General features: G+C 42.5%; 2 protein-coding genes across 2 annotated transcripts; both read left to right on the top strand.

The window, feature by feature from the left end:
- The first annotated feature begins 3,230 nt into the window (after positions 1-3,230).
- Positions 3,231-8,337, top strand: mvb12a (multivesicular body subunit 12A). Its single transcript, XM_068592533.1, has 10 exons — positions 3,231-3,335; positions 4,637-4,726; positions 5,777-5,860; positions 5,960-6,059; positions 6,178-6,307; positions 6,447-6,587; positions 6,863-6,972; positions 7,068-7,126; positions 7,307-7,372; positions 7,472-8,337. The coding sequence occupies exons 2-10, from the start codon at positions 4,637-4,639 to the stop codon at positions 7,535-7,537; spliced, it is 846 nt and encodes a 281-aa protein (XP_068448634.1). The 5' UTR covers positions 3,231-3,335; the 3' UTR covers positions 7,538-8,337.
- Positions 8,338-9,559: 1,222 nt separating this feature from the next.
- On the top strand, positions 9,560-18,030 carry LOC137795264 (transcription factor AP-4-like). The gene is made up of 7 exons (XM_068592635.1): positions 9,560-9,909; positions 11,938-12,103; positions 12,217-12,315; positions 13,473-13,643; positions 14,556-14,702; positions 14,851-15,021; positions 15,148-18,030. The coding sequence occupies exons 1-7, from the start codon at positions 9,821-9,823 to the stop codon at positions 15,301-15,303; spliced, it is 999 nt and encodes a 332-aa protein (XP_068448736.1). The 5' UTR covers positions 9,560-9,820; the 3' UTR covers positions 15,304-18,030.
- Positions 18,031-18,272: the final 242 nt, after the last annotated feature.

Below are 18,272 nucleotides of genomic sequence, written 5' to 3'. Positions count from 1 at the left end.
CACACAAATGGCCCCACCAGAAAAGGGTCATGCAAGGCTAAGGACAGATAGTGGACCTCACGCAGTCAGCCCGTGTGTTGTGATTCATCACTTTTGCATTTTCTGGGCTTTTCCCCCACCGGTCAGCATCCTATAATAGCAGAAGTTGCCTACTTCACTGTATTGTAATCGATCCCATCAGACTGTATATATTGTGCAGGGTAAGCAGATTAATACCTTCTCTCATTCACGAGCCTGCTCCTCTGGATTGTTAACATGTTACAAAGTACCAATGCTGTTGTCACATGAGCGTCTAGCTCGACAGGAGTTATGTGCAGTCTTCCTCTGACTTATCCCAGAGGGAACAGGATTTTAATATCCAGAGCCTTGAACAAAAAACTTAATGATACACCCACTGGAGAACAAATAGCTGCTGATCATCGACACAGTTTAAATGTCTGAAACATTACCTAGATTACTATCCCTTGAAGAAGAAGAAAAAGACCGACACAGAAGTAGAACAATGGTTTAAAAATGGCTTTCGAGTCAGATTAAAGCGCGTTAGTACTTTTATTTTGAAAGAAACTGTGATTCAATTCCGGCCTCTTTCTGGCTTTTTCTGGTTCCCTTGACGCAGCTCTCCATCAGTATGTCGGCGGGCTCCGGGGAATGCTGCAGTTTGATTTGAGACCGCGAGGAGGCCATCCCTTCACCATGGAAACAATGTTGTTGTTGATGTTGATGTTGATGATGATGATGGTGCGACCAATACTAATAATTGTGTGCGTGTGTGTGCGTGTGTGTGTGTGTGTGCGTGCGTGCGTGTGCGCGTGTGTGCGCGTGTGTAGGATGCCCGAACAGCTAGAGGTGCCCTCTCCCTGCAGACACTGTCCTAATATTATGGTGACCTCATCGTGTTGTATAGTAGCAGATTGTCTATAATGACATTTTATTGTGACAGGGCTTTCAGTTTCATCAGTATCAAAGATAACTTATGATAAACCCTTCTCAGTAGCTACACATGTTCACAAGCTGTGGGTAAGCCCCGTGTGTAGGTGTGTGAGCCAGGATATGTAGTGCTTTTTATTAAGGCTGCAGTGTGTGTTTGTTTGCACATGAGCAGAATGCATGTGTGTGTCTGTCACTCGAGACAGGAGGCTGACTTGATGGAAAAGATGAATGAACCCCCCCCCTCCCCCTTCCCCAGCATAGTGGGAAGTACCAGAGCGTCTGAACCTACTCTCTCACTGAGTCTATCGCTCTCATATTTACTACCACGCACACACAGGCATGCACCCCCAACAAGCAGACACACAGATGTGCAGGCATTCAGACAGACACGCGCACACAGACACACACAGACACACTCGCTGGCAATTTGCCTCTTCTCACTTTTGTTTCAGTCCCAGTGGATTACGGCTGGCTCATTCTCATTAATTGGCCAATCAGCCAATAAAGCTAATGCTCTGAATAAACACAGATTTTCTGTTTTCACAGAGATGGAACAGTCCACCCGCTGCAGCCCTCCCCCTACAACCACCCCCTGTGGTCTGCTCTGCATGTTGCCATGCCAACAGGGACCTGAGCACCTCTGGATGCTCCAGTCGAGTGTCTTTTTTTCTCATTTTCACACAGATACACACAACATTAGAGTTGATTAAGAGGAGTGTCTGTTGTGAGAATGTACCGTCTGCAGCCATCAAAGGAGCGTATTCCTAATGTGCATGCCTCCATGTTGTATGATGGAAATGATCAACAAAGGATAAGCGTGACTTATTTTACTATGTATTTGGGTATTGTTTGTTGGGTTTTCACATTCGGGGACTCACTGACGACTCAAAGCACATGTAAATATCCCAGAATCATTCACCTTGGGAGGGTGTGAGGTGGATTTAACCCTGCTGTTGCTATACTGTTGTGAATTGTATTGTGTGTGTTTACATTAAAACAGCACCTTCAAGGATAAGGCTGATGACATTCTGTGTTTTTCTTATTGTCCCCATGAAAAGATGAAAGCAAACCATTAATCCTAAATGCTTTCCCCCCTTTCCTCTCTGTTTCCTCTCTGTGGCACCAAGGTCCATGGCCAGTGATCCTTGTTGAAGATACACATCTTTTCAAAGGGGGTTTTCTTTTAAAAAAAAACTATTAAGTCAGGAGTAGGATTAATAGTGTGTTTGTTGGGGACCATTTTCAAAGCATTTACTTAAAGGCACAGTTACCAACAAATATGTATATTCTTTCCTTAATTTATATGTATCAATACAAAGTGTTTCAGTGTGATTTGCCTAGTTTTACACATATTGGCCATTTAGTGATGTCAGCTATCTCTTTTATATAATGGAACAATATTGCTCAAAGCACCAACAATGCATTTGAAAAACTCAACAGCAACGTCATTTTCCAGAAATCATGACCCTGGGACACGAGATAATCTGATTTTGATATAATTTAAGCAGCAGAACGGTGCGTGTGGGATTAATTCAACATATTTCACATTGCCAATGTAAATATTAATGAACAAACATGTCAGTCAGTGCAATGTGTTTTTGCACATTAATGTGTTTTTTAGTCCTTTGGATGCACAATTTATCACACCAGGCTTTGGCAACACATGCAACATTGAAGGCTACTCGTAGGATTGAGTCATTGTTTTTTCACAAATAAATTATATGTTATCCATTAAAACAGTAATGGGTGCATGCCTAGTTTTTTTTTAAACACCAGTCTTGTCACACATCTTCTCCTTGCCCTTTGAAACCCCCACTGCTCCCTACAATTCATCCCTTCTTTATCTCTCATTCCCTGTTACCCTTTTTCATTATCCTCCCCTCGCTCTCCCTTCTCCTCCTCCAGTCTGCCCTGCTCACCCTCATTTTCATGCAAATGAGAATCGATTCTTCTCTCAGCACCCCTCTGTCCACACCTAGTTATATCTGCAGTGGCCTATATGTTTGTTGTGAACGAGCCAAAACAGGCTAAATGTTTATTTTCTCCATTGTTATTTGTGTACACGAACAACACAAACAGCCGAGAGCCACAGAATATCAAATATAACAGTGCGGGTACACGTTTAGCAATGGGGGGAGAAAAAAACATGTTTAATGCATGTATGGCGTGAAATTGGACAACAGACTGTTTCGCTGAATGTTGTAATGCTGCCACCTGGCGGCCGGGCTCGAGACGGCGTTTACGGTGACGTCTTGCCCCGTGGGCTCACGGGAGTTGGAGTCAGAAGGGATTCAGTACTTCCTGCTTCGAGGAAAACGACCAAGAAATTGCGGCTGTAATCCAAAACGGTGTTTGCGTGCCGACCCGTTTCACCTCGGAGAGACAGAAGTGGACCCGGAGACAAAGTAAGTGTTTTGTTTTTAAGGTTTTTTTGGGTCGACTCGCGAAACAAAAGCGGCGAAGCTTATTTTGAACAAGAGGCAACGAAGTTGTGTCAATGGAGCAGCGGCTACTTTGGTAAAGTAAACTCGTCTTGTCATGTAATTGAACGACGAGTACTTGGAAAATGACTCCAAGTCCGGGTTTTCTTATTCATAACTGTTGCAATACACCAGAGCTTGTTTGGAAACATAGAAGTAACCAGCGTGAATGTCAAAGTATTCTGGTAAAGCAGTTAAACTGTCAGACCTCAACGTGGATCCATACAGAGCTACCTGCATCTACCTGGCCTGAATTTCTCACAATAACAATTAGCCTGTTAGGTTCGCAGGCTGTCGGGAAGTAAATAAATACATCTAACCCTCATTTTAAAAAAATGTTTCACTTGAAATGTGTTGTTGATTAGTTTGCTGGCTTTTTAACACGTTGTTCATACTTTCAGAGTTTTTTTTCTGGGTGTTAATAAGAATGATAATCAAGTCAACTCAAACAGCCATGTTCATGTAAATATCGCTATATTTTTTACAAAAAGTCAAAATAAAAGTCACTGATACAATACAAACCTCGGTATTCTAGCTGAAGGCAACATGCATTAGTTACCATCAAATGTGTTGCCATACAGTGAATTGTGTGCTCCCTTTGACATCACTGCATTTTTAAAACCTTGTGAGCAATCAATGTCACAAATAGCAGACAAGGAGATGATTTGAAAGAAATGCTTTCTAATAGTATATGATACTTTTCTCCAAAAGCAGACTCCTTGTTTCATGATAAAAGATATTGTGATATATAATGAAACATCCATTGACATTGATAGAAGCCTTTACATAATCAACCCCCACTTTCTACCAAAATAGCAGTGCTTGGTAAAAGAAAAGAAAAACAGTCTCAATAAAGGGAAATGTAGCAGTTCCTAGGATGGACTTCCACTTCACTGCTGTAGTTTTTTGATGAATTCTGGTACTGAATAAGGTCTTTCTGTCCTAAATAATGTAGCTTAGGGAAAACATTCATCCTTAGACTCAATGGGAGCCTGTTTACCTTCATTGAGTCCTTTATTTTTGTCACATGGACACAGCAAATAGGTTCACAATGCCAACAGATGATGACTCTCTGCTATCACCGTAGAGTAATTAGATAAGGGGCTGACAAGATTTTATTTAAGTTTGCCTCTGCCAATAAAACCCACATTTTGTTGTCCTCCCTTCCAGATGCAGCTGAATGTGACTTCCTTATTGACTGTACTACTCCCTTCTCTCTTCCTCAGATGTCTGTGATGGAGCATGGAGTTGTCCGGCCAGTCACAGCAGTGGCGTGGACCTCCAACACCAGCACCTGCCCCAAAGATTTCACACTGGTATATATACTTATACAGAGATTAATGTTGTGTACAACTGTTCATATACATAGTGTTGCCACTGGAGTAGCAATTTTAACCCATTTAAAAACCTACCAAATAAATAGGAACCAGGTATGTCCATGTTTCCCTCAGCAGTGACCACAAACAGTTTCAGAATTACAATATATCTTCCCTTCCTTGCTTCAGTAACTAACAACCTGTCAGTTTCAGTATTACAACATCCAGCATTAGAGTGAAGTCAAATGAGGTTGGATGGCAGTTTGAGTCTGTTGATAAGCTGAAAACATTTTTGAGAAAACTCTCAGAGAGCTGCTAATATAGGCTAAATCAATTGAGTGTTTTAGGAAACGTCTCAGAGCAACTCTGAGCAAGCCAGGGACGGAAACCATTACCGTATTGAGGAGCTGTAGTTAATGCACACTTTGTGATGATGGGCTTGAAAAAGGAAAGTTAAATCGATCAGTTTAATCAGAGGATTTAGTCTCTATTCAGACTTTGCGTGCTTATAATTATTATATTATGTCATAAACATCTCTGTTGAATAAGTCATACGCCATACTTTAGACGTGGGCTTCAAAATGTTTGCAAGCACATGCCTCCATGCACAGTAGCCCCTTCACATGCCGATAGCTGTTATATTCATTTATCTTGCATGGTCGGCATGCAAACCTATAAACCAGTAAACCCTGTTGCATTTGCCAAACGTCTTTGTGTTGTGATCACTTTTGCCATTGTGTTGGGTCGAGCGACGTGAGCGTATCTCTCATGAGATTAAACCACAAAGCTCATCCTCGCACCATCTAATCTCAACCGTTTCATTAACTCCCTGTCATACCACATTTGGAGACTAGTTCTCACACCCTGTTGCTCAGAATGACATCTTCTGCAGTCGACGGGAGTAATGCCTTGCTAAAGAGAACAGGGAAGACAAGTGTAACTTTTGACTCCCATCTGGCGCTCTCTTTACAGGCCCATCTTTCATCTTGTTAGTGATGTCAGATGTAGTCTGTCTAAATGTACCTCTTCTCGGTCTCTGTCCCTTTGCAGATTAGCATCACAGAAGACGGAGCAGCGGCAAACTTTACACGCAGCTTTGCGATGAAATCTGGATACTACCTCTGTTACAGCAAGGTAACAGACAGAGATCCAATCACAGATATGCAGATATGATCGCCATATTACTTGTGTAGTTTCCCTCCTGTTTTCCATAAATGGACTCTCTCTCTCTAGAATTTGACAGCTGGTATGGTCGTGTCGGACATTCAGCTCATCTCAGACAAGGAGTCTATTCCTCATGGTTACTGCTTTATAGCAGAGCACCTCGAAGCAAGTGAGTCCATACACACTCACATTTTTGGTCCTTGCAAAAGATAGCAATGCAATGCAACCATGATATTTGATGTTTTTCAGGCATTTGATATCTTATTTACTTGTCTGTGTGTGTGCAGAGGCCTCCGTTTGGAAGAAGAAGCGGGTGTGTGTGCGTGTCGTCCCAGTGGGCAGTGTGGACACAGCTGTGTTGGATATCAAAGTGACTGCCAAAAGCAAAATGATGTTGCAGCACTACACATATGTGGGGTCAGTAACTTTCACACACACACACATTTGACTTGCAGCTGTTTTATCAAGGCAATTCTTAAATTCCATAACCCTATTTCAGATGTGCATTCAGTACTTTATGTGTCATTTAATGAATTTCATCAATTGAATTCTCCAGAGACGTCCATGGCTACGTGTTGTGGTGCAGAAAGGGACATTTCTCCAGCCCCATGCCTCAAGCAAAGCCCCGCAGTGTCAGCCTGGACATCCGTAGACTCTCATTAGAGCAGCCGTCCGCTCTTCTGCCCCTTCGACCCAGGTGCTCGACTTATTTAATATCCAGAGAATAATTCACAAAATGAGTAATTGTTATTGTTTATTCAGGGGAATGTTGAGGCTCCTCTGGAATACAGATGTTTAAATAGAGCCAAGTGGATACCAATGAGACATTATTGTATGTTTCTCTTCATTAAAAATGTACAGGTAAAAAAATAAATAAGAGAGAATGATGTCTCGTAACTAAAAGTCAAGAACAGTCTGTATTTTGCCGATGTTTTACTGTCGACATGAATGCCTACCTACTTGTTTCCGCAGCAACCCCCCTCGTCCATTGCCACAAAGTAAAATGAGTCAGCGACGCCACAGCCTCAACATCAAGGACAACTCGGACAAACTTGCTGACGGCAGTACCCAGGGGATCACAGGTACTCCGGGTCTCCTCGCACACATGAGACGTAGGTATTGCTATTCCTCACAGCAGGCCACTCACTCACCTATCGCCTGCCTTCCCTCTCTGCAGCATTAGATGGAGTTCCCTTCAGCCTTCATCCAAAGTTTGATGTCCAGGCAAACGGCACGGTGCGTTTGACATTTCCCAACCACACTTAAGGGATGGATTTCATTCCAAAATGCAACTGTTTTTTTTATTTTTTTACTGACTTTGTCTTTCGATTTAAGCTTTGTCACCCCAAGCTTCTAATATAAACATGTTCACGTTGCTTTTTGTTTGCCATATCTTTCTTGTTCTCCCTCTTTTAGACCCTTCAACTGAACTCTCAATTAAACAACATTCGTATAAAGTCCCTTCAAGACATTGAAAATGAGGTAGGGTCACATCTGGCTTTCAATTTCAGCTGTGTGATCGTTGATTTAAAACCATGTAACTTTTCTAACAAAGAATACACTCACTTTGCTTTGTTTCAGTATAACTACACTTTTGTGGTGGAGGAATCTGCTGCAAAGAGAACCAGACCATCAGTGCCAACATAAGGAGAAACAGCTCAGTGATCTTTGAACTTTGACAAAGTAACAATATCAGACCTGTGTGTTTCCCATCATGGTACAAAGGATAATCAATCCTACATATGCACTGTAGGCTTCTAGTATTAGGCGTGACAATCATACTTCAGAGTTTTTTACTCTTGCATTGCTTTTTATTTGTCTATCATGCCAAGTCTATACTCCATCACCATCTTTAAAGCATTCCATGTTTCTATTTGCCAAAGCAAAGGCCCGTTTCAAGGAAATCACACTTGTAATGATGTTGCCTTAAAATGTTTTTAGACAGGGTTAAAGATGTAATAAATCTACAAATCTGTCGCGTATCTGCTTTTTGGGAGGTCTCATCTGCAGCATCAAACCCAACTTTCCCATGTTCATTTAGAATAATTCATTCATTTAGAACACTTTAGAAAATTATTGATTATATCGTAATGCATTTCTTAAGCAGGGCTGTAATGTTAAACTTTGCTGCAGACGTCGAACTGAACTCAATAGATACACTAACATATCTAAATGTAGGATATAGTGTATTTGTTTAAGGCAAATAGCCTACTACTACAGGTTTGTATTTCAGAAAATACATACTATATCCTATTTTAAGGTGAATGGAGGAAGGTTGTATATTTAACTTTGTGTCATACTTACAATGTTTGGGAAAAAGGGAAGGGAATCTGGTTGTGTTTGTTTTTAACTAGCTTGCGGAATAAGGACCAAATATTTATCTTTGACATTGTACAATATAAATATACAAAGACATGTTGTTTTATTGTCTGCATATTAAACTTTTATTGCATGGAAAAAAATAAAAAACCAAAGAAATACTATTGGTGTGTTGTTTATGTACAGTACCACCCTAAAGAACTAACCACTCTGCATTTAAGGCACATTTGATTAATTAAAACTAGTTTGAAGTGCAGTTATGAGGATGTAAATTGTGTGTTTTACAATAATGTGCAGCAGGCAACGTCGAGAAAAACCGAACACCATTTGTGGTTTTTAATGTGGTGGCCTCACCAACAGCGAGTAGGTTAAACGGAAGGACGTGGACAAAGACCACAGGTGTTGACCTTTTTTCAGCAAAGCCTCATTTTATGCACACAACCACATGCTGAACAGATAAAGTAGTTCATTCATTTCTCCTGCTTTGATTTCCCAGGCCACTTAGATTCAAATCAGTAGTCTCTAAGAGACGAATCGTGAATGGCAGACATACTTGGTTGAGTTGCCTCATGTTATTATGCATCTGTTCACAACAGTTTACTTCTACAGATCTACATGTATACCGCGCTTTTGATGGTAACACATTACATGCAGCATTATTCAATAGTTGGAAACATGTTATAGTGCTTTACTGCCACCTGCTGTACCACGTTAGACTGAATAATGGATATGTATACAATAGCTTTTACATAAATGTTTCCCCGCATAGTAAATTGTTATGCAACCTGTCAGGTAAGATGCTTCATACATTTTGTAAATTAATGTATTGTATTTGCTTTTCAATAAGTTACCAAACTCAGATAAATAATTTAAATTATACCAATATATATAAAAGATAGTGTTATAAATATGTATGATTTCAAACCAAACAGTAAGTGATGTAAGTCCTTATGGCATGGACATCTGTAATGTAAGTGTATTGTGCAGATACATGTCAGTAGTAGGTGTTACATACAGTAACAGGCATGATGTTATCTAACCCATTGATGGCAGTTAGTGTGAGTCTTCCCTCTGTCTCTGCTCATACTTGTGCTATTACACAGTCAGTGCTGGTGTTTATCCTCCACTCTCTGCATGAGGCTAATATGTGCGGCAATGCAGCTACACACGGACTCTCTTTCAGGTCTGTTTGTTCTGCTTTCCGGAAAACGGACTCTGATTCCAACCAGCTGTTTCCCGCCTCGCACAGATCAGCTGCACACACACACACACACACACACACACACGTAGTAGGCGGAGGCAGCAGACACACACACACACATACACACAGACACGTAGTAGGCGGAGGCAAGAAGCCACACACACACATTGGAGGGAACCCCATCAGCTGTGGGAAGCAACACAGCTTGAACTTACTTTTATTTTTCTAAGTCTATTCTTCAGATTGGCACATTTTTGAGCGGTATTTTAGATATGCGCCAGTGAGGAGTACGGCGAGAGCTCGGTGCTTAACAAACGTACATCACGAGGCTATATTTTAACAAGGACAGCAGTGGAGGAAGAAGAAGAAAAAAACAGAAAACACGGACTCCAGAAGGTGGCTTTGAAAGCATGGAATATTTCATGATGCCGACAGACAAGATACCGTCCTTACAGCATTTCAAGAAGACGGAGAAGGACGTTATTGGAGGTCTCTGCAGGTGTGTAGCTGACTATTTTTCTGTTGGTACGAAACCGCCTGCACAAATCAGCCCTCGTGTCGCTGAAGCGTGTGTGCGCGCGAGTGTATGTGTGTGTATGAGGGAGATGCAGCCCGACTTCAGTTAGCATGCTCGGCGTTAGCCTCGCTGCGATGCCCTGGCAGCAGCGGCGGCAGCAGCGTGGTTGGAGACGTTAGCCTCTCGTTGGCCGGCTGCTGCTGCGGTGAGGATACAGGGGATAGGTGAGCTGACGTTGTTGCACCGTGGGGCCTAGTGACATGTGATGAACCCAAAGGGCACGTTTGAAGCCATTCCGCTCGGACATATGTAAATCAGCGTCCATGAAATCGATACACTCGCTTCCAGTTGAACGCCAACCACGTGGTAGTTAACGTGTTCCCCGCCGCTCCGCTGCTTTCCACCAAACCACACGTTTGAAACCACCGATTCTCACGGCTTTTGCCGTTTTCACCAAAATTACGTGTGCAGCGTAACTTATCTGTCGGTGTTTTGAACGCGGCCACGTGAATTGTTGGAGTTCGGCTGCACGGTGTGCGTAGCAGCAGCCATGGTGCCGTGTGCTAAAAACCTAGCTTAGCATGGCTAACTAGTCGGCTACCAGGGACGCACTCGCTTCCCGAAAGCGCGTCGTGAGCGCGCGGACTCGCGTCCACTCGAGTGTCCTGACGTGTTTAACTGAAACGTGTCGTGCATGTGACTGGGTGGGCCGTGTGTCTTCGTCCCGGAGCAGCAGACCAGAGAGTGGCTGCTTAGCTTCGTGCTAACGGTGGAAAGCATTGTTCTCCATGATGCCAGGGGGCCTGCAGCAGCTGCTGCTGGCGGAGTCACATTTCACTGCTGCTGCCGTGCAGACTGCCCGACGCGCCCTCCGGCGGCCATGTTGGAGGTCCGCAGCCGACAACAGCTGATTTCATCTCTAAACTTTAATTACAGCGGCGCGTTTCATCTGCGTGGGACGGATGCATGTGTTTGTAGGTGTCGTTTCTGGTCGGATATCGTATTGCTGTGTGGCAACAGACGACAGTAGCCTACGTTGAATATGATGGTGGACTGAAGAGGACAAACATCCTCATATTTCTTTAAAGCCCACTTTAACACTTAAATAAAAGCATGTGTACATCAAATAACTTTTGATGGATAAACATTGTAATCCCAATAGACGAAATGAATCCCTAAATAATGCAGGTGCTCGCAGTCTGCTTTATATTCATTATATGGGCTTTAACCAGGAGATAAATATACATTTAAGAAAGCTTTTCAAAATAAGATTAAACTGAGGATCATAATTAAGCAATTTAGAGATTAATGTTCATACACAATTAAGTGATACATAAGTTATTTTAAGGTATGGCTTTTTTTAGCCATATGTTTTTTTTACTTAGGGTTGCTTGTAAACACAGTCAGATCTGACTAAATTTAGCTCTGAAAATTTATCGTATGGCTGCACACCCTCATCTTTTATAGAGGATAAATATTTGGAGCCATGTGCGCCCTGTCCTCTGTCTGACCTCTTTCATTTTTGTAAACATCTTTTTGGCAGCATCATCACCTTTAGACTTAATGGTTCACACATTTCTCCCCCTGAGCAAACATGACAAAGAGGGGTTTGCCACCATAACATCCAATCGTGTGTGTGTGTGTGTGTGTGTGTGAGGGGCATCGAGTTCAGCCAAACTCACAGATCTCCAGGCGGCTAAACTGAGGAATGTGAGGTTAAGACTAAAACTTAGTAAAGATTCCAGGTTAAAGGATTAAGGAGATCAGGCAGAGATCAGCTCATTGATCATTTAAAGTTAGCTGTTTAATTTAATTTTTTGCTTAATGTCACTTTTTTCTTTTCGCTGCGTTTTCTGTGATGTTGACAGTTTGTACAGAGAAACTTTCATCTTTCAGCAAAAACAAACAAAATAGAAGAAGGATCAAATAAAGCTAATGCCTTCTCATTGGACACAACCTCCATTTAGACAGAATAATGAGCGCCTCTCTCCTTTGACCTTGCTCCCCCAGCCTGGCCAACATCCCCCTCAGTCCAGAGACGGCCCAGGACCAGGAGAGACGAATCCGCCGTGAGATTGCCAACAGCAATGAACGCCGGCGCATGCAGAGCATCAACGCAGGTTTCCAGTCTCTCAAAACACTCCTGCCCCACACAGACGGAGAGAAACTCAGCAAGGTGCAAAAACATGCAAACACTGACACTTTGTGACCGCACAGATCATGGCACAATGTCATATTCTTGGTCCATGCAGCGTTCTCATATTCCCTTTTTGGGTCCATCCTTGTCAGGCGGCCATCTTGCAGCAGACATCTGACTACATCTTTGCCTTGGAGCAGGAAAAGACGCAGCTCCTGGCACAGAACAACCAGCTCAAACGCTTCATCCAGGTAAAATCCTGTGCCATTGTTTTTCATAATAATTCTTGGTAACTCGTTATACTTATACATCTTTTATACCTCATATTTACACTCTCAATCCTCTTTACAAACCCACTTTCAGGCCATCTTAAAAATGTCTAGTATGTATTCACATTGTTGGCTGCTATTTGTAAACAAGGCTTTCAAATTTTGCCCGCTCTCTCCGGCTCAGTGAGCGAGAGCATGAATGTAGAGGGCCACCGATGTTGAATAACAAAACCTTGAATCAAAAGATTAAAATGTTATTTACTGATTGTTTCTCGACGGTTACGTTCTAAAACTAACCGTCGTGAATTTCTTTCGTTCCAAAGCTCAAGTAAATACATCCACATTCTCACAAACCTGCAGCAAGGTGCCGGACTCTGAATAAGCACAGCCCAAGCAACATGGCTCAACCTGTATGCTTTCTCTGTGTTAGGTCTGTGAGCCTCGGGGTGTGACAACTTGACCTGCGAATGAAACCGGCTGCACAACCTGTAATAATTATGTTTGCGTCATTGTAGTCTCGTAAATGTATTCTTTCACTGACCCACAATGACTTTGGTGCTCTTTCACAAGCAATTAATAGAGATGCATAGAGCTACAGACGTTCCTTTGGAAAAGGTTTGTCTTCTGTGGACTGCTTCAATAGGTCGTGCCAGTGCAAGTGTGGGTAGGAGGTGTGATGCTGCATCTCCATCAGCTGGTGATCAAACAGCATCAGGTAGTTAGATGCTCTGGCATCTAACTACAACGTAATGCAGAATGTAATATCTGTGTGATTATTGCAACATATGCAGGTTTAACTCAGCCAGACTTAAATGTTGTATTTGTATAGCTTGTAAGTGTTGGCAAAGACAGTGCAGTACTTTCTCAATCTGTATTCAGCCATGTGTGTTTACCTGTTTCGTTTATTTGCCAGGTTGTTGGTTCACCTGGCTTTTTGTTTTCTTGCCCAGCCGGTTTGTTTGTTTGTTCAGCTCAGCACAAGCAGCATGTGTCTTTTTCAAATGGAGTAGAAACGTCTGATTCTGTGCAGACACACGAGTGCTATGTTTGTTTGATTTGATTTACTAAGATTAAACGTGTCGCATTTACTTCAAAGTTTGTTTTACATTTAACCTTACCCGGCCTCCATGTCACTCCAGGAGTTCAGCGGCTCATCACCCAAAAGGAGGAGAGCAGAGGAGAAGGATGAAGGGATCGGCTCTCCAGACACGCTGGAGGAGGAGAAAGTTGAGGAGGTGAGGAGGGAGATGCTCGAGCTGCGACAACAACTGGACAAGGAGCGCTCGGCTCGTATGCAGCTGGAGGAACAGGTGAGACAATAATCTATGGCAGGAGTACGGGAGTATTAAGCTTTAACGGTAGCCGTTCAACTCTCTCAATCTATATGATTGAGCTATTTCACCGTTTGTTGACTGTGATGCTGTTTGGGTTTCAGCTAACTGAAGCAAAATCTAGGACTCATTCTGCCTCTGCTTTCCTCTTTACAGCGTTGCGTTGTGATTGTTTGCAAAAACTTTTAAAGCACTTTACAAGACATGGATAAGAGAAGTTGACCATAATATCTCCAGGCTATGAAATGGTCTTGTCACATTGGACATTAACTAGCAAAGCACAGACAAACTATTCAGTTTTACGAGCCATTTCAACTTCTAAACAACACCTGGGTCCTGTACTTGATTATCAGTCACCTTAACAAGATGGTGGCGTTGGCAGAATTACCAGTTATTTCCTGATTCACATCCCGGATCTACCTGAACAGCAGGTTAAGACAATGAGGTTGTGAGCAGGTGGTGGAGACAAACAGAAACTTTAGCCGGTAGTGAAAGAGAAAAGTAAACAGTGGTGGAGATGCAGAGCTGAGATAATTACACAGAGTCCAAATTGAGCCGAGCTGTAATTGCTTTGGTTTCGTGACTCTTAATAGAACATCATACTGCACAATGGAGTAGTAAAAAAGCAAATCTTTGAATGAAATTGTTAACAAATTAAACTTTGATTATACTGCTTTTGTTACCATGCATTCATGGTTTTTATCAAAGTAGCATCAGTAGCTGTCATACCTCTTCATTTCTGCAGAAGTCATTATTGTGATGTTGGTGCTGTCTTTCTGCAGTAATTTAAAGGCCATAAATGTGTTTTGAGTCTCCCTTAAATTGCTGCTGACGTGGTTTTTACTGTAGTTGACCGCTGTGCTCTGTGTGTTTTTGTGTATTTGTTTGCAGGTGCGAGCTCTGAACTCCCAGCTTCAGCCGGAGCGTCTGAAGGTGATCACTCAGCAGGTGGAGGAGGAGCAGGCGCTCATCCAGACTCAGACGCTGTTACGGCTGCAGCAGATCCACGCCGCCGACAGACAACCACACAGTCCACAGGTCAGAGGCACGCTTAACATGGAGTCGGCATCTGTGTGGCTTGAACCGAAGGCTTCTGAAGTGAAGCATTCTGGGCTTCAAGTCGTGCACGGCTGAACAGCAAGAACACACTGTCTCAGGTGAAGTAATGTTTGGTTCTGCCCTCCAGGTGCTGGCGTCGACCACCCCCCCGGCCCCAACCCACCACCCCACGGTCATCGTTCCAGCGCCGACACAAACCCAGCACCCCCACCATCACGTCACCGTGGTGACCATGAGCCCGTCTGTCCACACCGGCACCGTGTCCACGTCCAGACAGAACCTGGACACTATCGTGCAGGTGGGAGTGTGTTTTTGCGTTGTGTAGCCAGCTGTGCGTAAAACATAGTCTCAAGTTCTCGCCGTCTCTCGGTCCACTGAGTCTTTGCTGCAGCCTTCAGTGCTTGTTTTGCTCCGCTGCTTTCAGGCCATCCAGCACATCGAACGCGCTCAGGAGAGGAGAGCGAGCGCCGAGGAGGAGCAGAGACGAGCCGTCATCGTTAGCCCCGCCCACGTCGCCATGGACACCGCCTGCTCAGACACAGACACCGACACAGAGGGCGAGGACTGCTCGATGAACTGATGCCCCCACTCCATCCCCCCCTGAACTCACATACACACACAAACACTTAAATACCTACTCACTGTAAGATTCCCTCCAGGAGCTTGACTACTTCAAAAAAAAAATCTTTCTTTGGCATTATCCAAACTCCTAAATCCAGTGGTTAAGCTCTGTGTCAGTCTTGTACTGTAAAATCTATTAAAAAAAAATCGGATGGTCAGCGCAAGAGGAGGCCCTGTGGCGTTTCTGGAGGCTGTTTTTCAACATCAGAGCCGGCCGCGTGAAAACTTGAGGGTCTCCTCGTGTAAAAAGCTCTCTGCATCGGTCCGTCCTCCTGTGTGTTTGTGTGTGCGCTACATACGGTCGCAGTTATCTGTCGTCACTGGCACGCTGACAGTATTATTTGTGCGACAAATTGATGGAGCCAGTACAGTGGAGAGTTGAATGTAACGACACGATAAGCAAGCAGCTCTTGAATCTGAAAAGGGACGTGGAGTTGCAGTTATTTCTTCCCCAGTCTTAATTACTTAGTTTGACTTTGTTTCCTGGTCGGCTCGGTGATATTCTAGTGCCGGTGGCCACAAAACTCCACTTAAACTACAACAGAAGGCATTTCTAAATTAAGAAGTTAGGGACTAATTAAAACTTAAGTAAATTTGAGGAAAGATGTTGAATGAAATTATGTCTGATTTACTTGAAAAAAAGGTTGTTTTTGATATCTAAATAAGCCCTTATAAAATAAGCTGTTGAACAATTTACATTAATTGTCTTTTTAGTTTTAATGTTCTTCATGTATTTGTTAACTCTTTTTTCTGTCAGGGTTGCTGAATGTCAAAGGTTAACATTTTGAGATTAACAACTTAAATTTGGAGGTTTGTCAGGTTTTTACAGAGAACCGGAGGCCTTGAGATTAAAAAAAAAAAAAGATTTTAAATTTTCCTTATCCACTGGTGGTGATTGTTTCTCCACTAACATAAAAAGGATGTTTTTATAGAAAACAAAAAAAATGTCTAATTTTACGGAAAACAAACGGCATTTTAATGACTGGTATTAAATCTTATCAATCAATTTGAAAAAATTCAACTTTGTTTGGCTGATTTTAAATCTGAAACGCAGACATGATTCACATGCTCTGATGGCACGAAGGCTTCCGGTTTTCCTCCAAAGACTTCCAGTCCATCTTCTGCTCTTGGTTTGTTAATTTCAGTAACTATGCACTAGTTTTATGGTATTTATGCAATTCCATCTTCAGTCCATTAGTCGGTGTCCATTATTTGTGAGGTGAAGTTATCTATGCACCGTTGATGGGTGTGTACATGACACCTGTAGTATGTGTGAAACTAAACCTGCTTGTACACAGAATGTAGTCTCTTTGTCAACCTGGCGCTCTGCTGACCAGCAGCGAGCCGCGGCCCAAACCCTTCATGTAACTTCACACTCTTATTACGTGTCTGAATCAATATTATATTTTTCCCGTGAATTGACGCGTGTCATTTTCACATGCTTGGAAATTCTGCGAGAGCTGGGGAGCTGGGAGGAGTTGCCCGGCTACAAAATCATAGCAGATTTTGTGTTGCCTTGTTGTGCTGGAGGCTCACATACATGTAAAATAGAATCACAATATCGGTAGTTCACATCTTGCTGAACTCCAACCCAAAAAGCATCGTTTTGGAAAATGAATTAGTTAAAGAGATCGACAGCTTTCGCTGGAAAACTAGGCGCCTGCTGTTCTGTATTAGAAGTTCAATGAAAGTTTTCAGATGCCACAAAAAGTGCAAAACGATTGAAAAGAACTGAATTGAAGATCTCTCCCCAAATCTCCTTTTTGTTTTCAAATGTGCACCAAGTCTGTCCACCTCATGTTGCGTTGCTTATGTTTCTCGGGACTTTGACTGGAAATCCCTGCTTGGAGCCTCCCTCCTGTCATACTCCATTTGATACGCTGACTTGATGCTGTAAACATTCCTTTTATTTTGGATTTTGTATCTGTCTTTTGATCTCTTATATGTTCTGTTGCCAATTGAATGCATGTTACTAATTGCTGTTTTCTCTTCTCTAAAGCAGGCTTTTGTTTTTGACTTTTTTTTGCCGGTTTCTTTTTTTCTCTCATGAACACATGACTGATGCGTTCAGAGTGAAACTATCTTGTGTGAGATGTGATGACACGTTCACTCACAAAGTTCAGTTTTATATTTGGGTAGACTAGTATTTTTCTCGTCAAACATGGTGAGAAATGCTAATATGTTCTTTGTGAAACTTTGTTTAAGGGTTTGGTGTTTAGTTGACATTGTAAGCCACGGGTTGAGTTTAGGCGGAGGTTTGTGATTGGTCAGCGGAACACTTTCCCCAAATGTTTCTGTACATTGTGTTGCAGCACTGTTGTCTTTTGGTGGAATTTGAGATATTTGATATGAAGCACTTGCTGTTCTGTACTGCCTGAATCAATGATGAGGAAGAATTGTTTTTGCCATTTATTTTTTTGTAAACCCTTGCTGTGACACGACTTAACAGCTGTTTATTGTGTTCTGCTTTTCTGTCTTTTCATTTTGTCTTTGTCTGGTTTACCATTTTTGAGGACGAGCATCATTTTTTTTTTTCTTTTTTTATATTTTTGCATTTTTTTTTTTTGTGTTATTTTTCCCATCAGTCCAGGTCGATGAGAAGCTGTTATATTTTGTTTATAAAAACTTGGGTAAACAGGCCTTTGTAAAGATGAAAAAAAATAAAATTTGTACTTTTTTTATTACACCCTTCTGCTTCCTCTGCTTTACCTAAACGATGCGCGAGGTGGAGCTTCTTGTCCACCAGAAGGCGACAGAGCGACTCATCGGCAGCAGCAAAGAGAAGCTGCTCTGCAGCCCGACTTCATTCTGATACACCGGCCTCGTTTTAATCTCCTTTCAGGCTAAATGCTCCTACAGATATTCAGCCGTGAGAATTGTACGTTTGAAAGAAAAATAACATTTTGTCTTTGAATGCTGGCGTGGAAG

The sequence above is a fragment of the Clinocottus analis genome, unplaced genomic scaffold (genome assembly GCF_023055335.1).
Source record: "Clinocottus analis isolate CAN_PGR_092001 unplaced genomic scaffold, fCliAna1.0.p SCAF_27, whole genome shotgun sequence".
Lineage (NCBI taxonomy): Eukaryota > Metazoa > Chordata > Actinopteri > Perciformes > Cottidae > Clinocottus > Clinocottus analis.
Note: the sequence above shows the minus strand (reverse complement) of the source record. Positions and strands in the feature narration are given on the sequence as shown.